Source organism: Chiloscyllium plagiosum, chromosome 16 (genome assembly GCF_004010195.1).
Source record: "Chiloscyllium plagiosum isolate BGI_BamShark_2017 chromosome 16, ASM401019v2, whole genome shotgun sequence".
NCBI lineage: Eukaryota > Metazoa > Chordata > Chondrichthyes > Orectolobiformes > Hemiscylliidae > Chiloscyllium > Chiloscyllium plagiosum.
In genome coordinates, this window is record NC_057725.1 from 37,036,813 (window position 1) to 37,061,239 (window position 24,427).

At 39.4% G+C, this 24,427-nt stretch overlaps 1 protein-coding gene across 5 annotated transcripts in view; it reads right to left on the reverse strand.

The window, feature by feature from the left end:
• Positions 1-24,427, reverse strand: part of LOC122557791 (protein RIC-3-like) — a 96,269-nt gene that overhangs the window by 39,519 nt on the left and 32,323 nt on the right. For all 5 annotated transcript variants that reach the window (XM_043705831.1, XM_043705833.1, XM_043705830.1 and 2 more), the window contains exons 2-4: positions 21,091-21,311; positions 2,027-2,111; positions 1,515-1,608 (exon numbers count right to left, since the gene is read on the reverse strand). In XM_043705831.1, coding sequence (XP_043561766.1) covers positions 1,515-1,608; positions 2,027-2,111; positions 21,091-21,311 — 400 coding nt within the window. The remainder of the gene's footprint in view (positions 1-1,514; positions 1,609-2,026; positions 2,112-21,090; positions 21,312-24,427) is intronic.

Consider the following 24,427-nt stretch of genomic DNA (forward strand, 5'->3'; position numbering starts at 1 on the left):
CAGTGTGGACTTGTTGGGTCGAAGGGTCTGTTTCTACACTGTAGGATTCTATGAACTATATCCCATGTTCTGAAATGTTCTTCATAAACTTCTCTCCCTTCAATCATTTACTCTCCTCCCTTGTGATTGGTATTTGTTTACAAATTTCTTTTTCAGCTCAGTGTGTATTTTCATTATACTTTTTTGAAATACTTTGTGATGTTACACTTTTAAAAGTATTGTAAGATAGTGTACACATTCTTCACTATTAACTAAAGTGCATCAAAAATGAAAAGGAAACATTAATGTAAAGACTGTGCAGTAGATTTATCTTGATCGCAGACTTTATTTTTTGCCTAAGGAAACAATTCAAAAAGTCACAATGTTTTATTATGTTGCAATGAACATATGTTTGTATCATTTCATTGGCTGTTACCAATACTAAACATGGACAAATGTCTATAATGAAAAGATTACGTAGTGTAATTAAAGGAGACGAGTTCACAGAGAAAAGAAATTCCTCTGTGAAACTGATGAGCATCGTTCACATTTAAGAGCTGCAGCCATGACCAGATGAGGTATTGTCCAAAGCACTCCTTCTGTCAAAGGGTGCTATCACTGCTTGACAAGTGGCTGCCATGTGTTGAAAGGGCCAGATTTAGCTGTTCTTCTATGCCGCCATCTTTTAGAGTGGCACAGATGCATCTTCTGCAACTCACCCTGTCCACTCTGCTTAGGGCAAGGGGCCACTACCAACTGGCTAACTTGCATCAGGAACAACACCAGCTCAGCAGTAACAAGTACCTCCACAAGGAAAAGGCAACTAACATTCAGCAGGAAGTGGAAAGATCCTAAAACAGAGCCAACAAGCTGAGGATCCACCTGTGACATGCCCAAGCATCAGCGTCCCAGGAGCCTCAGGCTTGCACAGCAGCTCATTGATTTCTATCCGCATCTCCATGTCAGATGAGCTCCCACTGGACAAGATGAGCAAAAGATGGCTATCTCAGGAGTTTAGAAGAATGAGAGAACACATTACTGAACATTCAAGACCCTTAGGAGCCTTGACAGACTAGATACGGAAAGATTGTTTCCCCTTAGGGGAGATTCTAGGACCAGTGGGCATAATCTCAGAAGAAGGGGGAGTAGTGAATCTGTGGAGTTCTTTATTGCAGAGGGCCTTTAAGCCTGGATCATTTAGAATATTCAAGGTTGATATACACAGATTTTTAATCAGCAAGAGAATCAAACATTCTGGGGAAAAGACAGGAAAGTGGAGTTGAGGATGATCAGGTCAGCATGATCTCATGGAATGGTACAACAGACTCAGTGAGCTGAATGGCCTGTTTCTGGTGCTCTGTCTGATGGTCTTATTTCAGGTACCCATAGATTTAAGAATTAATTTATCAGAGATTCGCATTAGCAACTACTGAGTTTGAGAAAGTAAACTTCACTACTTTAAAATGACTAAGTAATTCTGCTATTGAAATGTTATGAAAGCACTACTTTAAAGATATTAATGGGTTATTTCTTACTTGTCTGATGCAGTTCCCATTTTCAAAACTAATTTCTCCATGGCCACTTCAGTCTCTTTCAGTTTTTCTTGAAGCTGAGCCAGCTCATAATCAGCTGCAAAACATTTTATGAGAGTATGTCATTTCTAGCAGACCTGGCTAAACCACATACTTTCAATTTTGCCACCAGCTGTTTAAAAAACTCAGTTCCTAAATAAATCTTGTGCACAAAGGTATTGGCTATAGCCCACATTAGATTATATTAGGCATCCTTATTTTTGCTACTCGACAAATCCAAGTCTAAAGTTAAAATTAATGAATACATTAAGACAACTTACAGCACCTCTGCTTCTGGTGATCTAATGATGGCTGGTAACACTGAATTTATAGATTAACTTTAAATAAAGATGTATCTTAATGTACATTACAAATCAAACAGAAAATGTGATCAGTAATTGGTTCTGTCCAGTTCCTGGTAGAGAACTGTGCCTCAATTTGATTGATGCTGAGAATGTTAAGCAATATATACATACTAATTTTCCGCTTCACGTTCCCGGTTCTGGTGCTTCTACATCTCTTCCTTCCTTTAGGACTAGAGGTGCCACTTTTGGATGAGATCTGAAAGACACAAGTATATAAACATTAGATCATGGAAATGAGAAACTTTGCAACATGACAACATTTATATCAACAAGAATGCAGACATCTGTAGCCATGCAAATTCAGAATTATCTGACATTTTGCTTATTAACAATTAGCTATATCACACTATCAGTAACACTATGGGACACGCTCAAAATGTGCAGTCTGGAAAGGGCATCTTATTTAGTTTCTGCCTATTGGATACGATTAGGCTCTCTACAGTATGGAAACAGGCCATTCGGCCCAACAAGTCTACACCGACCCTTCAAAGAGTAACCCACCCAAACCCATTCCCCGACCCTATGTTTACCCCTGACTAATGCACCTAAAACTATAGGCAATTTAGCATGGCCAATTCACCTGACCTGTACATCCTTGGATTGTGGGAGGAAACCGAAGCACCTGGAGGAAACCTACGCAGACACGGGGAGAATTGCAAACTCCACACAGACAGTCACCTGAGACATGAATCAGACCTGGGTCCCTGGTGCTGTGGGGCAGCAGTGCTAACCACTGAGCCACTGTGCCACCCTAAATCATCATCATGCGATGGTAGACAAATGTACTTGGAAAAGTGCTTTAAGTGATTTGATTAATTTTCTTGACCAAATGTTTTCAACAAATTAGTGAATGATTAATTAATTTGCACATTAGATTGCAAATGATGATTATAATTATTTAAGTGAGTTTATTTTATTTCTTCCACCCAGACAGATATTACAGTCACCCTCCCCACACACACATCTCACACCCCTATCATTTGTTTCTTAAATGATTCCAAGATTATTTTGCATTTCAGAATGTTGTGATTAAGAGAAAAAGAATCTCTTGAATTTTTTAAACTTTTTTTTGCATTTTATTTGTATTTTTAAATACTGTTTAAACTTGAGTTTCCTGATCCTACTTTCACACATTAGCTTATTTTGATTTACTGGTTATTTTTGGTTTACTTTCCCATATTTTTAATGCATTGCATACCTTTCAGGACAAGATAAAATATTAAACAGAAGCCCTCTCGGAACAATATAGAAGTTTTGATTAATTTATGTTGATAAGAAGCAGTGCCTGATCAGTATGTATCCCTCAAATAATACTAAAACTGGTTATTTTAATTTCAGGTTTTTCAGATCTTTGTGAAGTTAACTGTCATATTTACCCACACTGCAATGATGAATACACTTCAAAACCCCTGCATTGGCCATAGACTAAATTGTGGTTGAGAGTCAAGTTATATAAATGCAAGTCCTTCTTTATTTTCTTTGGAGAATCGCCTTCTTAAAGCTGAAAAGTCCAAAAAAATGCAGTCTTTCTTCATTTCTGAGACAATGAGACGGTTCTGTGGCCCTGCCATAAAAAGTCTTCAGCTTTTATTTTAATGTCTTGAATGTCACTGAACATAAGAACATGAGAAATTGAAGAAGCAGTAGGCCATTTGGCCATTCAAGCCTGCCCCACCTAATCTGCCTCAGGTCTCAACTCCCCTTTTATGTTAGCTCCTCATAGTCCTGAACTCTATAATATTTCAAAAATGTATTTCCCTCCACTTTCAATACTTCTAGTGATAGAGCCTCCATTACTCTTTGGGATAGAGAATTCCAGACAGTCACTGCATCTTGGAAGATGAAATTCTTTCATGTCTCAATTTTAAATGAGAGCCTCCCTATTTTGTATTGGAAATGGATACAATATTGAGGTGTGGTCTGAGCCTTCAGTGCTTGTTGTTAATACCCTCCTTGTATGTGTTCCACAGAAGGCATAATACTCAAGATGTGAGCTGAGTTGGGTACTATGCAACTTGACATGAATTCCACACATGTAAGCTACTACTTTGGTTAGATAGTTCAAAATTCAATTTGCTTTACTGATTGATTTTCTGCAGTGACTGGACATAGTGCCACTTGAGTCCATATTGTTATCATCTAATATGGTCTGAAGGAATGCCTGAGACTTAATAGAATGAGAAAACAAGTGATGGATAGATTAATTAAGAGTTAATTGAGTTTGAATTGGTTGTATAAATAGGGGGAGTTAGTAATCAGTGGGGTGTGAGTTTTATGGAGCGTAGCTAACTGAAATAAAACTCTCATACAAAAGTGTAGAATTAAATTCTATTTAAATACTGTTATCTTTTGCAATATACAATAGATATATCTCCTAGGTCTGACTCAACTTCACCTTCAGTTATTACAGCACTATACATGGAGTGTTTGCCTTGTTCATTTTGTTTCCTTAGTGTTTCACTTCCATCTGCTAGGATTCTGTCCAATTGCTTATTGGTTAGGGTCGTCTGTTTTAATATTCATCAACCTGTTATTTGCTGTGAATTCTTTGCAATCAGCAGAAAAATTTAAGCTGGTGAATGCAGAGGTGAAATTTCCATCTATTTTGTTCAATTAATGTTGCTTTGCCTGAGCTGCGGTCTCAAAATGAACAGCCATGCAAGTGTGCAATCATCCCTTCCTGGAGACAAGAAAGTAACAGAAGTAGATGGGATAGTGCCCCAAAACCCAAGCTCCTTCCTGCCTCTACAGGTTTAATTTCTAGGTGGGAAGGCCCAAGTTCCATCATCTTGACCTACTGTTTATTGAGGCAACTAAAGGGTCAATTCCTGCTTGGGCTACCATTATCTCAATTCCATATAGAATAAAGAAACAGTAGGACCACATGACCGGTAAATCCATCTGGCCAGCCTGTCATTTGGGAGACTGGCGCTTTTCTTGATCTGTACTAATTTGTCCACCATCGATGTATTGGATGTGCAGCAGATAGGTGGTCAATGAAAGCCACCCCTCTGCTCATGTTTTCAAATTCCTGTACCCTCCATCTCCTCGTCACCCATAACCCAAGCAACCTTCCCGCCTGCCAAACAAAAGCACATACTTGATGTTTTGGCGCTTGCAATCTTGGCTGGCTTTCTGGCAGCTGCCACAGCCTCAGAATTGTAGAGCTTTATAACATAGAGAGTGGACCTTTGGCCCATTGTGTATGTGTTGACAATCAAACACCTCCTTAATGTAATCCCACCTTATGACACTTGTACACTAAGCATTACAAATGTTCATCCATATAATTTTTAAAATCATGTGACGGTTCTGGCCTCTACCACCATTTCACACACTGAGTTCCAGATACCCATCACCCTCTGGGTGAAAACATTCTTCCTTAAATCCTCTCTAAATTTCCTGCCCCCTATCTTAAAATTATGCCATCTGGTTCTGGACCCTTTGTGTAGGTAGGAAAGAAAATCTTCTTGGTCGATCTTTCCCCCATATTATTTTGTACACCCCAATTTGGCCTTCTTGGTGACTCCATTAAGCGTGAGAGTGGGATAGCACTTCCAACTCTAGGGTCCTCCAGAGTGCCTGGTCGGAAAAGATATGGTTAGCTCTGCTTTGAAGAGTCAGCTCTTATGATTTATCAGAGTTCAGTGTCTAATTTATAATAACCGCCAACACATCTCAAATAAGAGCAAAATACTGTGGGTGCTGCAAATGTGAAGCAAACACAGAAAATGTTGAAGAAACTCAGCAGGTCTGACAGCATCAGTGTAGTGAGCAACAGATTTAACATTTCAAGTCCGGTATGACACTTCTTCAGCACATTTCAAACCTTATTTCATTGTATACTGGTAGAAGTTATTTTCTATTCCTAGTTAAGAGAATGGTGAATTTTACAAGATGGCTATATTTGGAAATGTACCTTTTCTCAGCTCTGAGACATGCCCATGTGATCTAGTTGTAAATTTGAACAGAAAGTCATTGATGTTGGCTGGCAATTTTAATAGTGTTTCACAGTATTGCACAGAAAAAAATTAGCTGTTTGAGATGCAGAATGTAAGATTAACAAAAGAAGAACACAGAAGGAATTGTTTTTGAGAATTTAGTTTCCATTCAAGATAAAAGAACTGAACAGAGAGAACTCTTGAAGGGTTAAGGAATGGGGAGTCACTGTGGAGTGGCTTATTGGGAAAACTCAGACTAAGTGGCACAATTGTCAAAGAACATTATAAAGTTTTCACCAAGAATGATGGGTAGAAGTGAGAATCTGATGAATAGGCAGGAATGGGTATGGAACTATTCCTGTAATATGACATATTTGCCTGGTGTGACACACAGTGAAAGGATTTTGTAAGACATATTTCAGTTGCGTTAATGGTAAAATATTCTCTCTCCAGTTTGATGTATTAGTTGTCTGTGCTAATGCAAATTCACATTTGATTAAAGTTAATTTCAATGCATTTGTTGCAATAAAATTATAAAATCTTGACCTGTGATTCTTTCTGTTCATCATTCAGAAAATATTTCTCTTTTTTTCTTAAGTTATTGGTATCTATAGGGCCTGAAACCCAAAGGGTCTATTTATTTTGAATTACTTATGCCAACTTATGACTTTTAATTTTTACATGTAATGGAGTTATCATTTCTCTTCGAATTATTACTACTTAGGAACAACAAGATGCTCATGTTTTCACTTTTGACTCTGGATAATAGAATCTTTCAGAGCATTGATTATCTCATGATTTCATGGTTATTCTCCAGATCAGCTATGTTCACATCATTTTTGTTTCTCACCTTTTCCCAGCCTGTCCTCTGTCCTGCAAAAACCGAAAAAAGTCTTATTGTAACATTGTTCATTTCCTACTATGAGTAGAATCTTATAATGGTCTGAACAATGTGGGCTATGGCACGATTTATGGTAAAATCGAATGAGATATCCATAGAGTCATAGAATCATACAGTTTGGAAACAGGCCCTTCAGTCCAACTAGTCCACACTGATCATGTTCCCAAACTAAACTGGTCTCACCTGCTGGTATTAGACCCGTATCCCTCCAAACCTTTCCTATGCATATACTTATCCAAATGTCTTTTAAATATTGTAACTGTACATACACCCACAAGATTGTCTGGCAGTTCATTCCACGCAGAAACTATTGTGTGTATAAAAAAATTGTGCCTCATGTCCTGTTTAAAACTTTCTCCTCTCACCTGAAAAATATGCCCTCTAGTTTTGAACTCTGCCACCCTAGGGAAAAGGCCCTTGCTATTGACCTTATCTCTGTCCCTCATTTTATAAACCTCTATGTGGTCACCCCTCAACTTCCTATGCTCCAGTGAAAAAATGTCTTAGCCTATCCAGCCTACTTTTATAAAACCCTCCATTCCCAGCAACACTCAGGTAAATTCTTTCTGGACCCTCTCCATTTTAATAATATCCTCCCTATAGCAGGCTACATGCTGTACTCCAGAAGAGGCCTCACCAATATCCTGTACAAGCTCAACATGTTCCAACTCTTAAACTCAATGGTTTGAGCAATGAATGTAAGAGTGCTACACACCTTCTTAACCTGTGATGCAAATTTCAGAGAATTGTGTACCTGAATTCCTAGATCTCTCTGTTCGACAACTCTACCCAGGACCCGACCATGAACTGTATAAGTCCTGTGTTACCAAAATGCAATATCTTGCATTTAACCAAATTAAACTCTGTTTGCCCCTCTTCAGCCCATTGACCCAATTGATCAACATCTCTTTGTAATCTTAAACAACCTTCTTCACTGTCTACTATACCACCATTTTTTTCTAGTAAGGCCTATCTCAATATTGAGAGCATCTCACTTCATCTTATATGCTTTTGCTGTGTACTATGGTGAGTTTCTTGCCAGGCAATGGCAAGATGATAATTTGTGGAGACTATACCTTGTTGAGCTCCTTGTTAAGATCTTTTTGCCAAAACTAGAGGGTATAGGTTTAAGGTAAGAGGGGAAAGATTTGAAAAGGTGTTGAGGGACAACCTTTTCATGCAGAGGTGGAAGCTGATACAATTACAACATTTGAACGGCATCTGCATGGGTATATGAATAGGAAGGGTTTAGAGGGATATGGGCCAAATGCTGGCAAATGGGGCTAGTTTAATTTAGGGTATCAGGTTGGTATGGACACATTGAACTGAAGAGTCTGTTTATGTGCTGAACAACTCAATGACTCTGTAATGTCACAACTCATTGATATCTAGTTTCCCATCTTGCCAAGTGCACCAAACAAGCTAGACATCAAGAATTCTTGACATGGAAGTCACAGCAAGTACCAGTGGACTTAAGCTTGCCACTTACTCTGAATAACCTCCATGCTGGATGCCAGGCACCAATATTCTATGTTACAGTCCATGGGCACTGGTTGCACACACCCCACATCATGGACATTGGCATCCAATATGCACCAGCTTCTAAGAACACATATAGCACACCTCTAATCCATTTACAGGAGACTCTGCAGTTCAGTGGTGCACCTCGGGCTACACCAGTAACCATCACTGTAATGCAGCAATGACAGTGTGTGCTCAGGGGCACACATCCAGCCCATGGACTGGACCAGCCTGTATCTCTGAGCTTTTCACTCAGTCTCATTGCACTCACTCACTCTGAGCCTAGCTGGATGCTCACAGCATCCTCACCTTGTTTTTCCATGTCTTTGTGCTTTTTGCCTACTTAGCTAGAAATATGAGGGTCATATATTTCTGCCTTGTCTTGGTATTTAGCACAGACACAAAAGCAAGAAGCTGGTCATGGTTGGCAGAAGGCCTCAGCCAAATCAAGGGAGATAACTTTCGCTCAGGAGGCCCTGGCAGAATAAGTCAACAGTAGAATCTGATGCCAATGTAGGGGTTTTGATGCAGTCAGGCAGTACTTGGAGCGGTAAGAGTCAGGAGTCTCTCATTAGCCTTCTTCCTTCAGAGCAGTGCATTCTTCCTGTTGGCTGAGACCGCTCTAATTTGGGTGGCAACTTTAGACCAGAGTGGCATTGTCTGGTGTCTTGGCATCCACTGCTGGGGCTGGGGAAAATGAAGTGCACCATCCCATCCAGAAGGATGCAAGTCACTGCCTGAAAAGTGGAGTACCAAGCTTCCCCCTATCTACCATGTCCTTGGCAAATATCGGGAACTGTGCAGGGTAGCTCCGGACTGACAATGCTTGTCCAGTTGCACAACCTGTTTTTCAAAAATAGTATGGGGGTGCTAGTGTGTTTGTGTGTGTGTGTGGGGGTGGGGTGCGGTGTGTGTGTGTGTGGGGGTGAGGGCTGGTGGTGCGGTGGTGATGTACCAGTTTTGCAGCAGATATCTGGTGAATGGTGAATTGTTCCACGATTGGCATGTGGTAAGATGGAGATAGAATAGGATGTAAGGGATGACATAGCGGTGGTCAGATAGTTAATGAGGTGCAGTTGGTAAGAAACAACAAGAAATCTTGCTGGCATTTGCAGCAAAAATCCCTTTAAAATCTCAACCCAACTCACACAAAGCCAAAATAAGACTTAGCCCTATGTTTTATCTGACTCTTCCTTTCTTGCTTAACTGCTCTCATGATATTTTCCATATACTCCTGCATAAAGATGAGATGATGGCATAATGGTAATGTGACCAGACTAGTAATCCAAAGCCTTCTCTAATGCTCTGGCAATGTGGTTTACACCATGATCATTAATAGAATTAAAACTAGGCTTGACCATGAAACTATCATTGACTGATTTGTCTCAAAGCCCATCTGGTTTACTAATGTCCTTTAAGAAAGAAAACATGCTATCCTCACCACATCTGGCCTACAGTAATGTGATTTGTTTTGAAATGATATAATAAGTCTCTCAGTCCAAGGGAATTTGGAGATGAACCACAGTGCTGGCCTTAACAGTGACACCCTAATCCTATGAAGAAGTTATAATAATCCCCTTCATCTCTCCAGAATTCAGAAGTTGAATTTCCTTTTCATTTCAAATCCATTGAAGTTCACACTATGTTAGTCCACCCTTTGTATTCACCCTGCACACTGTGCATTATTACTTTAGAATTTTTAAAATTATCTTCTGCTGAAGTATTGTTGAACACCTCTCTCCAGTTAATTTGCTTAAGCAGATCTCTCATTTTATTGATGTTAGTTCTTTCAAAATTAAACAAATGACTCCCAGTCCTCTGTAAATGCAATCTTATTAAACTGAAGCATTCTGCCACTGTTATTAGCAAAGATATGCTATGACTTCCCTTCCCTGTATGTGCTGCTGACCACCTATTAAGATGTGCACTACCTCTTGTGACTCTGAAGCAATAATGAATTACATTTACCAATCATTCCACATTGCCTTGTAATTCTAATTAATATTTGGCTTATTGAAGTCATTTATTATTACAGATCCTTACTTCATAAGCACCTCTTATCTCTTCATACAGAAAACTGCTGTGCTTTTTATGCTAACCTAGCAATTTGTATTATACAATCTATGTTAATGTTGTCATTCCCATATTAAAGATATCTAACTAAAATCCTATTATTTCACATTTCACAGGACCACATTCTATAGAGTGATGGACAAAATTTTGTTTTGGTCCAATATACGGTTTTTTAATCATCTTGAAGTGCTAGACATTTACATGTTAATCCTTCAAATTTGATTTTAGAAGATACTACAAGCAGATGAAGGTTGCCATTGGTGCAAAAAACTGTGGAAAACCGACTGTTATGACTGCATTTTCTTAACTAAATAAATTGAGAAACAGGTTCTTTTTTCAATATTGTGAATTCCTATAGACTTCTAAAACCCTAGAAGAACCAATAGATGGTTATAAGACTGCACCAAGAATTTGAACAGATTGGTCACAATATTATAGTCTGTCAAAAGAAAATTGATTGACAGGAACAGAAAATGCTGGTCACAATATTATAATCTGTCCATGGAAATTACGAGTGAAATTTATTGACCAATTAGAAAGCTGGTATAAACAAAATGAAAAAAACCAAAAAATCTGGATGCTGGAAGTCAGAAACAAAAATAGAAATTGCCAGGAAAACTCAGTAGGTATAGCAGCATCTGTTCAGTTTTGAAGGAGGGTCCGAAATGTTAACTCTGCTTCCTTTCCACAGATGCTGCCAGACCTAAGTTTTCTCAGCAATTTCCGTTTCTGTCAACCAAATTGAGCTGTAATTGTAGGCCTTAACCATCTACAAATAAACTGGGATTTAAAAAAAATTCAACTTGCAGATGAACCAAGTACAGTACTTGAATATTATCACATGACCAGAAGTCTTGTTTACTCAACATTGTAGTTTTGCATTCAGACAGGAGAGTTTTTGTTGTGTGTGTTTGTGTGGCTTTTTGCAGCCAATATATTAGTATTACAGTAAGAGATGAAATACTATTTCACCTAGTTTACTTTATTTTTAGTCAACCTTTTTAGCTATGTTAAGGCACATGTCCATGGCAAGGTTGGCTTTAAATTTCAACTTTCTGGGCAAGAGCTGAAGGTAATACAGTGAAGCAATAGGAGATCTAACAAGAAATGATTTGATGTAATGATCACAGTATAATCAGGTAATTAGATGGAATTAAAGGGACTATGGGCACATGGAGAGAGAGAGATGTTGTTGGACAAAAAACAAATATTGTCATAGAGTCATAGTACTAATAGCATGGAAAAAGGCCCGTCGGCCCATTATGTTAAAGCCAGTCATCAAACATTTACCTACAGGACTCCATTTTTAAGCACTTGGCTCACAGCCTTATATACTGTAACATTTCAAATGTTCATCTAAATACCAGTATACTTTAGATTCTTTATCTGGCTAATGTGTGGTTCAGAATAACATTAATGACAATTCCCATCCCAGCTGATAGTAGTCAAGATTCAGAGATGCCAGTGTTGGACTGGGGTGTACAAAGTTAAAAATCACACAACACCAGGTTATAGTCCAACAGGTTTAAATGGAAGCACACTAGTTTTCGGAGCGCCACTCCTTCAGCCACAACCACCTGATGACGGAGTGTCGCTCCGAAAGCTAGTGTGCTTCCAATTAAACCTGTTGGACTATAACCTGGTGTTGTGTGATTTTTAACTTTGTACACCCCAGCTGAGGTAGACTTGAGACTTTAGAGTAGAGGGGAATGACAATTCACCGATGACAAAAAATGTCATGGAAATAGCTTAGGTGTAATATAGCAGACAATGAGCCAAGGACCTCATCAATGTATGAAGCAATTATTGATGTTAATAGATTCTTTCAATGGAATTTAAAACTTTGTCTTTGCATGAAGGAATACTAAAGAGTATGGAGCCATGTATAAAAGAAAAACACTGGTGTAGATTTGTTCAACAGAAGGCTAGTTTCTGTGCTGCATTGTTCTCTAATTCAATCAGCAGGCTTTCTTCAATGCTAATATAGAAACTGAAATCTGATTGACAGATAGACAGAAGTAAGTAGAACTATTCAGACTCTGGAATAGAAAGCTATACACCAAAATTGTGTTATTTCATTAATGTTGCATAATCTCCTTAAACTGCAGTAGATAACAGCCACAAAGCAAGACTGAAATAAATGAGTGTCATCCTGTTCACTTGCCGAAGTATTAAAGCAAAGGATCATCAAATAGATTGGATGTGTTATTACACCTAACGTACTTCATTTGCACCAATCATATTTGCTGGTCTCAGCTCTATCTTATTTCTACTCTTACATAAAATGGAGCATCTCCGAGGTATTAAATTCAATCAGTGACATTATTTCTTCCAGACACAATGCACACTGCTGAAGTTGTAGCTGGAGTTTGCTTGTTTTTTTTTTGGAGAAACACAAATATACAGTATCAGTCTGTGGCAATGGTCCTACTGTATTTAATCACAATTCACCTTCCCCATTCATTTATATTTTTTTCAATTGAAGACTTCTGACTTCTTTCTGCACACAATTTGATTTAATTAATTTATAACTAGAGTAAAGTTTTAACTCAAGGTGGTGATTGAGGAGTGTGAAGGCTACTGCAGGTACTGAGAGTACCTCAACTACGCGTAAAGGCCGGAAGATATTAACCCTGAGGTCTCATTTATACACTTCAGTTCTGAATCTGGTGGGATCCCATCTCTCCTGAAGAAGGGTTGGAGCCAAAACTGCAATGAGTTAGACTCCTATCAGGACCTCTGGAACTTTGCTCAGGAAGTTATGTACGGGTTGACAGATGGTCAGCAAGGCAACAATTCCTCGGGCTTGGGGAGCTCCGTAATCCTTTACAGGCCTGAACAACTCCTCCCTTCCTCCCAACTGACAAGAAATCCTAAAAAAAATTGATTTTAAGATCAGCTAGGCCTTGAACTTTATTGCCACCAATTTTTGCTTCTGGTTAAATTGGCAATTGCATCCAGGAACAATAAGGATGAAAGTGAAGACTGCAGATGCTGGAGATCAGAGTCAAGATTAGAGTGGTGCTGGAAAAGCACAGCAGCTCAGGCAGCATTCGAGGACCAGGAAAATCGACTGGGCTCCTGCCTGAAACGCCAATTTTCCTGCTCCTTGGATGCTGCCTGACCTGCTGTGCTTTTCCAGCACCACGCTAATCTTGTTCTCACATTAAGGCTATTAATCCTTTGAGAAACTCAACATGTAGATAAGTCAGTCACATTGATATCATCACATGACCAGAAGCCACATTCATTCTGCATTGCAGTGTCTAAGGCAAAGGATGGGTCAAGAAATTATTCTGCATAGTTTTACCAGTTAAGCTGTATATAATCCCACCAGAACCATCTGACATCTTCATCACACTGTCCTGTATCAAATGGTCTCAGTGAGTGACTGCTTCACACTGTTAAATCACTGATCCTGAAGTGTTGGAAAACAAAAGAGAATTTTCATGTCATCATGTTACATTTAGTGCTACATCTCTGGATTTAGTGTTGCCATCAGCAGTTGCGATTGTGGTCACTTACCTGCAACTAGGGAGAGATTTAGCTGCAGTCAGGGAAAGCAAAAGCTGAACAGAATCAGACCTCGGGGTGACCTGACAAGAGAGGGTCTTTAGATTGAAAGGACCAGGCTGCCTCCTCTATCTCTGCTCCTGGACCTGCTACTCACCAAAGCTCATTGTTATGAAGTTGAAGGCATGTACTGTACCTTTAAGAGAGTGAAAGCTGTTTTACACTGAAAGCTTGTAGACACCTGTCATGTGACTGACTAGTATTCTCAGTGTACTGGAAAATTGAAAATTTGAAATAATTGGCTGAGTACCTGAGTTTTGGTTGCTATGTTTTTACAAGAGTTCAAATTTATCCAATCAGTTTAAATTATGCCCCAAGATACTAAAATCCAATCGCATTTGAATTTTACTATTTTGTCAACATTGAACCAATGAGACAATCTGATGTTTGGGTATAAAGAAGCAGACATTTTGAGCATTAGCCAGAGAGAGTGTGACCAACTGCCATCGCTAGGGTAACTGTGAGCAAAACACTCTCTATCCAGGTACCTCTTTCATGTGAAACATCTTTGCAGCAAAAGAACAAAGATGACCCAGGGAGATCAACAGCCAGAGGAATGAGGACACAGGAGATGACAGCTGCCGTCTGGTTTTGAAAATTAAGTTGATGTAATTTTAATACAGGTGGTTTTTGGAACAGTGGATTGTTATCGAGTTGGAGGCAGATAACAAGCAGTCAGGAGAAAGGAGGCTTAGAGTTGTAAATAGATGCTGTTTAATATTCACTTTTAGAGTTAGAGAATTAATCAATATATTTTCTTTAAATAGTAGAATTTGGGAGTTCTCTGTCATTCATACTTTAACAGATTATGAAGCAAGGTAAGCTTTTCTGGGTGCTTGGTTTAATTAGCAGAGGGGTTCACTATTGTGTCATAACATCATACACTACTGCACTCTCTGTTACCAGTAACATCTTTCCTCACTCGAACTGACCCTCCCCAACCCCTGATACCACTCGTGCTGGATGGCCTCTGCACTGCCTAATCACTCACTCATGACACCTCCCGACCTGCAGCAAAAGTAATAAGCTATAGCACCCACTTTCTTCTCCAGTAATACCTGCCTGCCTCTCATTCCAGAAGGAAAACCGTTCCCAATAGCCATAAAGAGTCAACACAGGTGGTGAGCCACACAACATTCAGCTCTTCATTCCTTATGTGGAGATAAGAATCCAGAGTCTGACCACCCAGAGTGGCTGGCTGACTACATCCAAGCCCAGGACCTGGATCAGAGACTGCCCTTGACTCACTGTCAGGGCCCCATGAACAACAATTATCCCCCTTGATTTGACCAAGGGCCGCTGACAACCATGACAAGCTTCCTTTCTTTGTCTCTGTAAATGTTAAAACAAGGCGAATGTAATATAAGCTTCAAATCTTCTTGCTAATGGGGCAATGTGCTCAAAGGTAAGGCAAAGCCATGTGAGATGGGGCTGCTACGAACTTCCAGATTGACTGAGAAATATGAGCTCTGAAACAATAAGTTACAGCCTGGCCCAGTCCATGAGCTGGTTACAAAGTATCCTTGCTGCAGCATTACATTGAGGGTTGCTGATGTAGTCCGAGATGTAACACTGAACCGGTTAACAATAATATGGTGATGAAATAATGTCTGGTGTTTGAATAACTTGGGTTTTTAAACCAGTGCATTGCAGAGCCAATTAGAGAATAAGCTATCGTGGATTTGGTATTGTGAAGTAAGAAGGCATTAATTAATAATCTTGTTATGTGGGGTCTTTTTATGGAAGAGCATTCTTCCATAGATTAGAAAATGAAGTAGTCCAATCCAAGAGTACGGTCCCAAATCTAAACAGAGGAATCTTTGGAGGAATGAGGGATGAGTTGGCAACACACGTCGGATAATTTCATTAAAAGGCATGAGAGTCGATAGACAATGGCTAACATGCAACAGAAAAGAGAGAAAATGGGGAATCACAGACCAGGGGGCATAACATCAGTAATTGGGAAGTTATCACTCTATTTCAAATGTTGTGATAACAGGGCATTTCAAAATCATCATTGGGATTAGACAAAGTTAACATGGCTTTATGACAGGGCATCTGTTTGACAAACCTTCTGGTGTTTCCTTGAGAATTCAAATAATAAAGGTAAGGGATGGCCAGTGGATATTTGGTGCATTTGTGTTTTCAGAAAGCTTTTGATGAAGTCCTATGTAGGAGTTAGTGTACAAAATTAAAACGCTTGAGATCGGGCTATTTGAACAAACAGTTATCCGAACAAAATACTCCCCACCCATCTCATTCAGATAATCGAGGTTGTTCTGTATATATATTAATGAACTGATGAGGGAATCAGATTTAATATTTCCAAGTTTCCTGATAACACAAAACTAGGTGGAATTTAAATAGTAAGAAGAAATAAAGAAGTGTCAAGGTGCTGAAGGGGTGGCATAGTGGTAATGTCACTGGACTAGTAATCCAGACCCCAGTGCAAACCAGGGTAAAGATCTGGGGAAATCAGTTTGAATCCCACTAATGACAATTTGTAAAATTTGAATTCAATAAAAAATCTGGAATGAAAAGCTGCCCTAATGGCAATCCTGTAACTATTATCATAAAAACCTATCTGGCTCACTATTATCCCTTAGAAAAGGAAATCTTTCATCCTTGCTTGGTCTAGCCTACATGTGACTCCAGACCCACATCAATATGGTTGACTCTGAAATGCCCTCTGAAATGGCTGAGCAAGCCAATCAGTTTAAAGGTAACTAATGTTGATTTTCCCAACAATACCCATATCCCATTACAAAAAGATTACCGTACATGCTCAAGTAATAGTCAAGTTTTTTGACTACTTTTAAAAGTTAAATTTATGCAGTCAAGTATCACATGGATACTACTTTTGAGGGACTGAAATTCATGACTGTCAAAATTCATTCTGTATCATTAGCTGAAGCCCAATTGATCTGTAAATGAATAAAGAAAAAGGAACAAATTTTGAAAACCCGTTCCACCTTCCCCTCACCACGTTGGAGCAGAACTCAACAGCCAGCAGACTGGAAGACCGGGAGTGGAGCAGAACAACTGACCGACTGGAAAGCTGGACCAGGAAGTGAAGGCCTGCACACTGACTCATAAACATTGATCTGTTATCTGTGAAGAAGTAGTGTCGACTTTTACGCAAGATAAACAGAAAATTCCAGGTTAGTTGGCCATAAATAGGGGACTTTTACATGAGATCGACTATTATTCAAGTGTGTATATGGTAGTTAAGTGAATGGGCAAATATATAACAGATGCAGTTTAGTGATTTTAACAAGGTCAGCTAGGTGGATCTCATAGAATATGAGTTCCTTGATTTGGGCTGTTAATCTGGTCCAGTCAGGGAACCCTGAAAAAGAGGTTTGTCAGACCTTTTTCAAAAATTAATTCATAGGATCAGTGTGTCACTGGCTGGGCTAGTATTTATTGCTCACCTCTAATTGCCCAGGGGACAGTTGAGAGTCAACCACACTGTTGTCCATCTAAAGTCCATTGTAGGCCAGACTAGGTAAGGGTGGCAATTTTCTTCCCTAAAGGCCATAGTAAACCAGATGGGCTTTTCGTGACAATGGTATCATGGTCATCATTAGACCCTTAATTTTTTTATTGAATTCAAGTTCAACAGTGATATTTAACCACAGGTCTCCAGAGCATTAGCTGAGTTTTATTAGTCCAATAAATACTTCTAGGCATTCTGATATTCTGAGAGCTGACTCTGAGCAAACTGGACCAGTGTCAAGGACATTCAAGGGCATAGATAAGGAGTGACTTGGTGACAGGATACTGGCCTCTATGGGGTTATTTCATGCAGTATAATGTGAATAAACATGAAGCTATCCACTTCAATAGGAAAAACAGAATGGCAGAGTACTATTTAACTAGCAATAGATTTGGGAAATGTTGACGTCTGAAGGGACCTAGATGTCCTTGTACTTTAGTCATTGAAAACAAGCAATTAGGTAGACAAATCGCCTTTACTGCAAAAGAACGTGTCATGACAGTTGTGTAGAATCTTGGTGAAGAAGTGAGGACTGTCGATGCTGGAGATCAGAGTCGAGAGTGTGGTGCTGGAAAAGCACAGCAGGTCAGGCAGCCTCCGAGGAGCAGGAGAATCGATGTTTCGGGCATAAGCTGAATTCCAGATGAAGGATCAAAACATCGATTCTCCTGCCCCTCAGATGCTGCCTGACCTGCTCTGCTTTTCCAGCACCACGCTCTTGACTAGAATCTTGGTGAGTGTACACTGGAGTATTGTGTGCAGCTTTTATCCCTTTACTTAAGGAAGGATCGTCCTGTTATTGACAGAGTGCACCTGACTGATTTCTAGAATGGGAAAGTAAAGTTTCCATAGTCCTACCAGACCACAGGGTTGCTCTCTCAATAGCGGGAGAGATGGTAGTAGTAGTTTAACCTGAGGGTCCCCACATCTTGGATGAGGGGAGAGGTTGAGAAGGAAAATCGTTATGGTATTTTCAGCCAGTAAGTGGCATAACTCTGCATCATAAACCAGCGATCCAGTCAACTGAGCTAACGGACTGTCACATTCCATAAATATTCTATGACTAATGATTGAGTCAACTAAGTCGATATTAATTTGAGTTTAGAAGAATGAGAAGAGATCTCATTTAAATAACCAAAATTAAGACAGGGCTGGAGAGAGTGGATGTTGGAATAATAATATTTCCCCAGTCTAGGATTCTAGATCAAGGGGCACAGTCTCAGGATGACATTGTAGGCCATTTAGGTGGAGATAAGGAGAAATTTCTTCACCCAGAATGTGATGAACCTACAAATTCTCTACCAAATTAAGCTGTGGAGGCCAAGTCACTGAGTAAATTGCAGAAAGTAATAGGTAGATTTCCAGAATATTAAAAATATCAAAAATGCGAGGCATCGCATTTTGGTAAAACGAACAAATGCAGGACTTATACAATGAATGGTAAGGCCCTGGTTGCGAAGTTGAACTGCGAGACTTATACAATGAATGGTAAGGCCCTGGTTGCGAAGTTGAACTGCGAGACCTAAAGGTTCAGATACATAATTCTGTGAAATTTGCATCATATCTATTCAGGGTGATTATGAAGGCGATTAGCATGTTTGCCTTCATTGCTCAGGTGTTTAAGTACAGGAGTTGGGATGTCATGTAAGGTAGTACAGAGTGTTGTTGAGGCCTCTTCTGGAGTACTGTGTACAGTTCTGGTCACCCTGCTATATGAAGGATATTTTTAAATTGGAGAGGGTTACCAAGATGTTACCAGGAATGGAAAATTTGGGTTACAAAGATAGGCTGGGACTTTTTTCACTGGAGCGTAGGAGATTGAGGGTTGATATTATAGAGGTTTATAAAATGATGAAGGGTATAGATCAGGTGAATAGCAAGGGTCTTTTCCTAAGAATGAGGGAGTTCAAAACTGGGGGGCATATTTTTAATGTGAGAGGAGAAAGATTTAAAAAGGACACGAGGGTTAACTTTTTTTTACACAGCATGGAACGAAATGCCAGAGGAAGTGGTGGATACAGGTACTGTTATAATATTTAAAAGACATTGGATAAGGACATGAATAAGAAATGTTTGGAAGGATATGGATGAAATGCAAACAAGTGGGACTAGATTGGGAACAAGAGCCAAAAGGTCTGTTTCCATGATGTACAACTAGATGATCCTTTGAGTATGGTGAGAAAGCAGGAGATTGGCATTGAGAGAGGATCAATCATGATCATATTGAATGGCAAAGCAGACACTTTGGGCCAAGTGGCCTATTCTTTCTGCTTTATTCTTTGTGTCATGTATCTAAAGTGAGAGCACCTACCCAAATTCCCCAAGCTCCGAGACTTGCATCTCAACAAGCAAGAGGGGATGAAACTATTGCATAACTAGCATAAAGGTGTAGCACAACCTCAGCAAAGAGGTCAGTCACGCATCACACAATGGGAACATTGTTACACACACTGGTATTCAAAGTCTCATTTTGTCCACGTCTTATAGCTTTAGAATATCCAATGGAGCAACGTTGAGGAAAAGCATGAAAGAAAACAATCAGACAATGACTGGGTGGTGATACACAGGACAACTATCAACATATTAACAATAAACAGCCAAAGAAAAACTCTGCATCTCTAGAAGGTTGCACCAGAATAAGGTCTGGAAAAGTTGCTGAAGTGATATATAGACTTTAATACTTCTCTGTGCTTGTAAACTTTATAGTCCCACTCTCTGGATAAAAGTAAAATTAGTTATACAATGTTTGTGTTTTCACTGTAGCATCCAAGAGCTATTTTTATCAAATCAAAAGGATTTTTAGTTATTGCTTGATAACGATGAGCCAAATACCTGGATGTCATCTTATGTCCAGGAACCCCATTCAGTCTGCTTCACAGCATCTGGCAAAGGATGTTTCCAGAAATTACCCATTAGTGTCTACACTAGTTTTGATGTAAATTGACCCACCAGAGATCTTCAAATAAATAGAATTCACATTCCTCATTTGTGTTACACGTGGTAGCACAAGCAATTACCACAAACGGAGATATAGCTCTGCTATTTAAATTAAGTCATGGCTCACCTGGGTAGAAACACTTTCTGTGTCTGAATTCAGGCCAGTAAAGATGATGTAGGGCCAGACCTATTGGGATGGCCATCAAACTGCTCCCAACAATGCATTTTCACTGCAGGAGGCTGCATGGCGAGGTTAACATGAGTCCTTATATTTGTGTTCTTGTGATGTAGTATTTACAAAAGTTTCATTTTTTTTCTCACATGACTCTAAATTGTCTGCACTAAGACACCATTTCCTCATGTTGCTAAACATATCTGGTTATCTTTCTTATTGGAGAGAATATCCAATCTTTTGCAGCTGGAGGTCAGATACCGATGACAAAAGCCACGAATAAGATTGCACAATAATGAAGCCCAGACAACCCCCGTCCACACCAAATAGGAAACTGTAACAGTTAACCCACCTCTCACCATTTTCCTTTAATCATGTTGCATCTCCTTTTCTTAAACCTTGTCCCATTGAATCCTATTTTAAACACTTGAATTTGATACTAATTTTACAGAGGACTAAGTGCAATGTAACAAAAAAGAACAAATGGAAGCCTAAAGCATTTTTCAGTTTAAGATCAGCTTGCATCATAAGGCCATCTAGTATTAATGCCCACGGTACCTTGAAGAGGATGTATAGAACATACATGAACAATCCAAATCCATACACAGGTATGATCTGGGCCATGAAGCTTTTGTTGCCACCTCCACTGTTGCCTCCTTTTGCCTTGATTGCTGTTTCTGCCTGGTGGGACCCAGGGAAATGAGGATGCACTGACCATTGTTGCTTCTGTTGTGAGACCTTTGGGCGTTGCATCATGGGAGAAAATCGATTAAGGTTTGCTGTGAAATAAAACCAAAAACAGTTAATGTGACATCTCTATTGTCAATTAGCAATGGTGCATTTCATTTTGTTCAAAGAATGGATTCTGATGTTTGCAAACCTGTTATAAGAATACCCAATCCTCAAAACTGTTTTCACTGGTTCAATCTCTGATTGTTATTAGTCTCATTTGATAATGAGTACATGGTGTAACATCAAGTCATGTCGGGATCTGAATCTAAGTTGGTGTGAATAGAGTTAGGAATTAGTTGCAAGAGTAAGTAATTCACTAGCAATGTGTAGCATTATTAAAGAGGTGAGAGGGTATTCCTTTGATAGGATATATTGGTCTTGATCTTGGAGAGAGTGCAGCATAGGTTTATCAGAATGATACCTGGTCTAGGTAAATTAGGAGTGTACTCTTTGGCACTTAGAATGTTAAAAGATGATTATCTTTTCAAAATATTAAGGGGATCAGATACAACATATCGAGAGAAATTTTGAAGACTACGTGGGCATAGACTTATCCGGTATGAAATTAGGAAACACTTCTATAATCAAAGGACAGGATCTTACTTCCAGGACTATTGATGTCAGATCAATGGTTAATTTTAAATCTGAGATCAAGAAAGTTTTGTTAGCTAAAAGTTTGGGTTAGATTCCCTACAGTACAGAAACAGGCCATTTGGCCCAACAGGTCCATACTGACCCTCCAAAGAGTAACCCACCCAGACCCATTCCCCTACCCTATTATTTACTCCTGACTAATGCAGCTAACACTATGGGCAATTTAGCATGGCGGCTTCACCTAACCTACACACATTTGGACTGTGGGAGGAAACCATAGCAAACCCACACAGACATGGGGAGAATGTACAAACTCCACACAGTCGCCTGAGATGGGAATCGAACGCAGGTCCCTGGTACTGTGAGGCAGCATTGCTAACCACAGAGCCACCATGCCATGAATGGATATGTGATAATGGTGAGTATGTGGAGTTAGATTGTAGATCATCTGTGGTTTAGTTCTCCACAGAACAGGCTCAATGAGCGAACTGGCCTACCTTTGTCCCGATTTTCTAATGTGATGTATTCAACTTCTTGAAGATAAAACCAAATATGTGATCTAATTAGCTTGCTATAATTACTCAAACAATATTTGAAATTTTACTGTCTTTTAGTGAAAATAATTGCCTTAAATAATGTTTCTACAACACTAAACAGAAAATAAAAGTGTTTTATTGTTTGACGTAAATAGACTGCACTTGGTTTCAGTCAAGGTATGTTTTCCTGGAGGGGAAAAGCAGGCTAACCAAAGCTGGAGCATCCTGAATAACAAAAACAATAAGGAGTAAGGTGAAACAGAAAAAAAGGGTGTCCGTGACCGATACCAGGTCGATAACACACATTAGAACCAGGTTAAATGTGTGGAAGATCAGAATGAAATCATAAGAGTGCACAGGTAGCGTATGAGAAGACACTACCAGCTAATGTAAAATGGAATCCTGGGTTTTCTATAGGTATTTAAGTGGCACCGTATATGTGTAGAAAGGGGGCGGGTTATGGAGTTAAAGAGACAAAAGGGAAATAAAGTACGGATGCAGACATACCAAGGAAGAAAATTCTGCCAAGTTATAGTGAATAATGAGATAGTTGAAATACTGGTTGGATGAAATATTAGTAAAAGAGAATTTTTTTAAAAAAACTGTAAATAAAGTTGATAAACTACCAGGACTAGATGTGATCTGTCTCAGCTGGTTGAGATACAAAAAGGTAAAAATAGTGGGGGACCTGTCATAATCTTCCAATCCTCATTAGGTACAAAAGTAATACCTGATGATCAGTGGAAATATTACAATCTTGTTTAAAAATGTGTAATGATTAAAATAAAACACGTCTGTTAGTTTTTTCATGAGATTACAGAGGGTTGGTGGGGATTTTTTAAAAAAACCATTCATTCATGGGATGCGGGCATTGTTGCCTGGGCTAGACTTTATTGCTCAACACTAGTTGGCCCTGAGAAGGTTTTGGTGAGCTGCCTTCTTGAACTACTGCAGTCCATTTGCTACAGGTACATCCACAATGTCTTTAGGGAGAGAGTTCCAGGAATTTAACCCAACGACAATCCTGTGGCTCTTTGCTGCCACACTTGATCAAATGCAGTTTTGTGGTCAAAAGCAGTCACTCCTACATCAACTCTGGAATTCAGCTCCATTGCCAACTAAAGGCTGTAGTGAGACCAGGAGCTGAGGGACAGTTTGAACACAAACTGAACCAATATGCAGGTTATAGTGAAAAAAGTGCTGCTTAATAGTACTATTGTTGAAGAGAGTGGATGTTGTGCTAATCAAGCAGACTGTTTTGACTTGGTGTCAAACTTCTTGACTGTTGTTGGAGCTGCATTCATCCAAGCAAGTGGGAATTATCCCATCTCTTAATTGATCAGTTCCAGAGGGAACTGAAGGACAGTATTGGCTGAGTTAGATTTCACTGGGTTAGTATCTAGTACTTGTAACCATATCTTGATATCACAAAAGGAATTAAATTGGCTAAAGATGGCATCTGTGTTGCTTCAGCCATTTGAAAGAGGCCGTATGGATCATCTACTCAGCATTTCTGGCTGACATTATTGCAAATGCTTCAGGCTTCTCATTTGATGTGTTGGGCTGCCCCAGAAATGAGTATGGGGATGTTTGTGGAGGCTCCTCCTCCAGTGAGTTAATTGTCCACCTCTATTCACCAATCTCAATGCAAATACAACCAGCTGTCCTTGCAGAATAATAGTTGCTCCAAGTCCTGTCCTTTTGGCATTACATTGGAAGGTGACTTTTTCATTTACATTGCTTGGCTTGAGAAGAAGGTATCTCTTGATATGAAATAACTTTCGTTGCAAACATGTTGGAACAAATAGTCATTTGAGGAAGATGCTTTGAAGTGACTTTATAATCAGACTCCACTGTCACTTTGTCTCTCCCAAACAGGTATTGGTTAAAATGCTCAAACACAAAGCAAGATCCAAGCATTCTTCCAAAATGTGTTAACAAACTGGCTATAAAGACAACTGGCTATCCTCGCTGTGTAATAGTAGACCCCAACTCCTGTTTCAATGGCTTACACTACAAGGTGACATCATCAT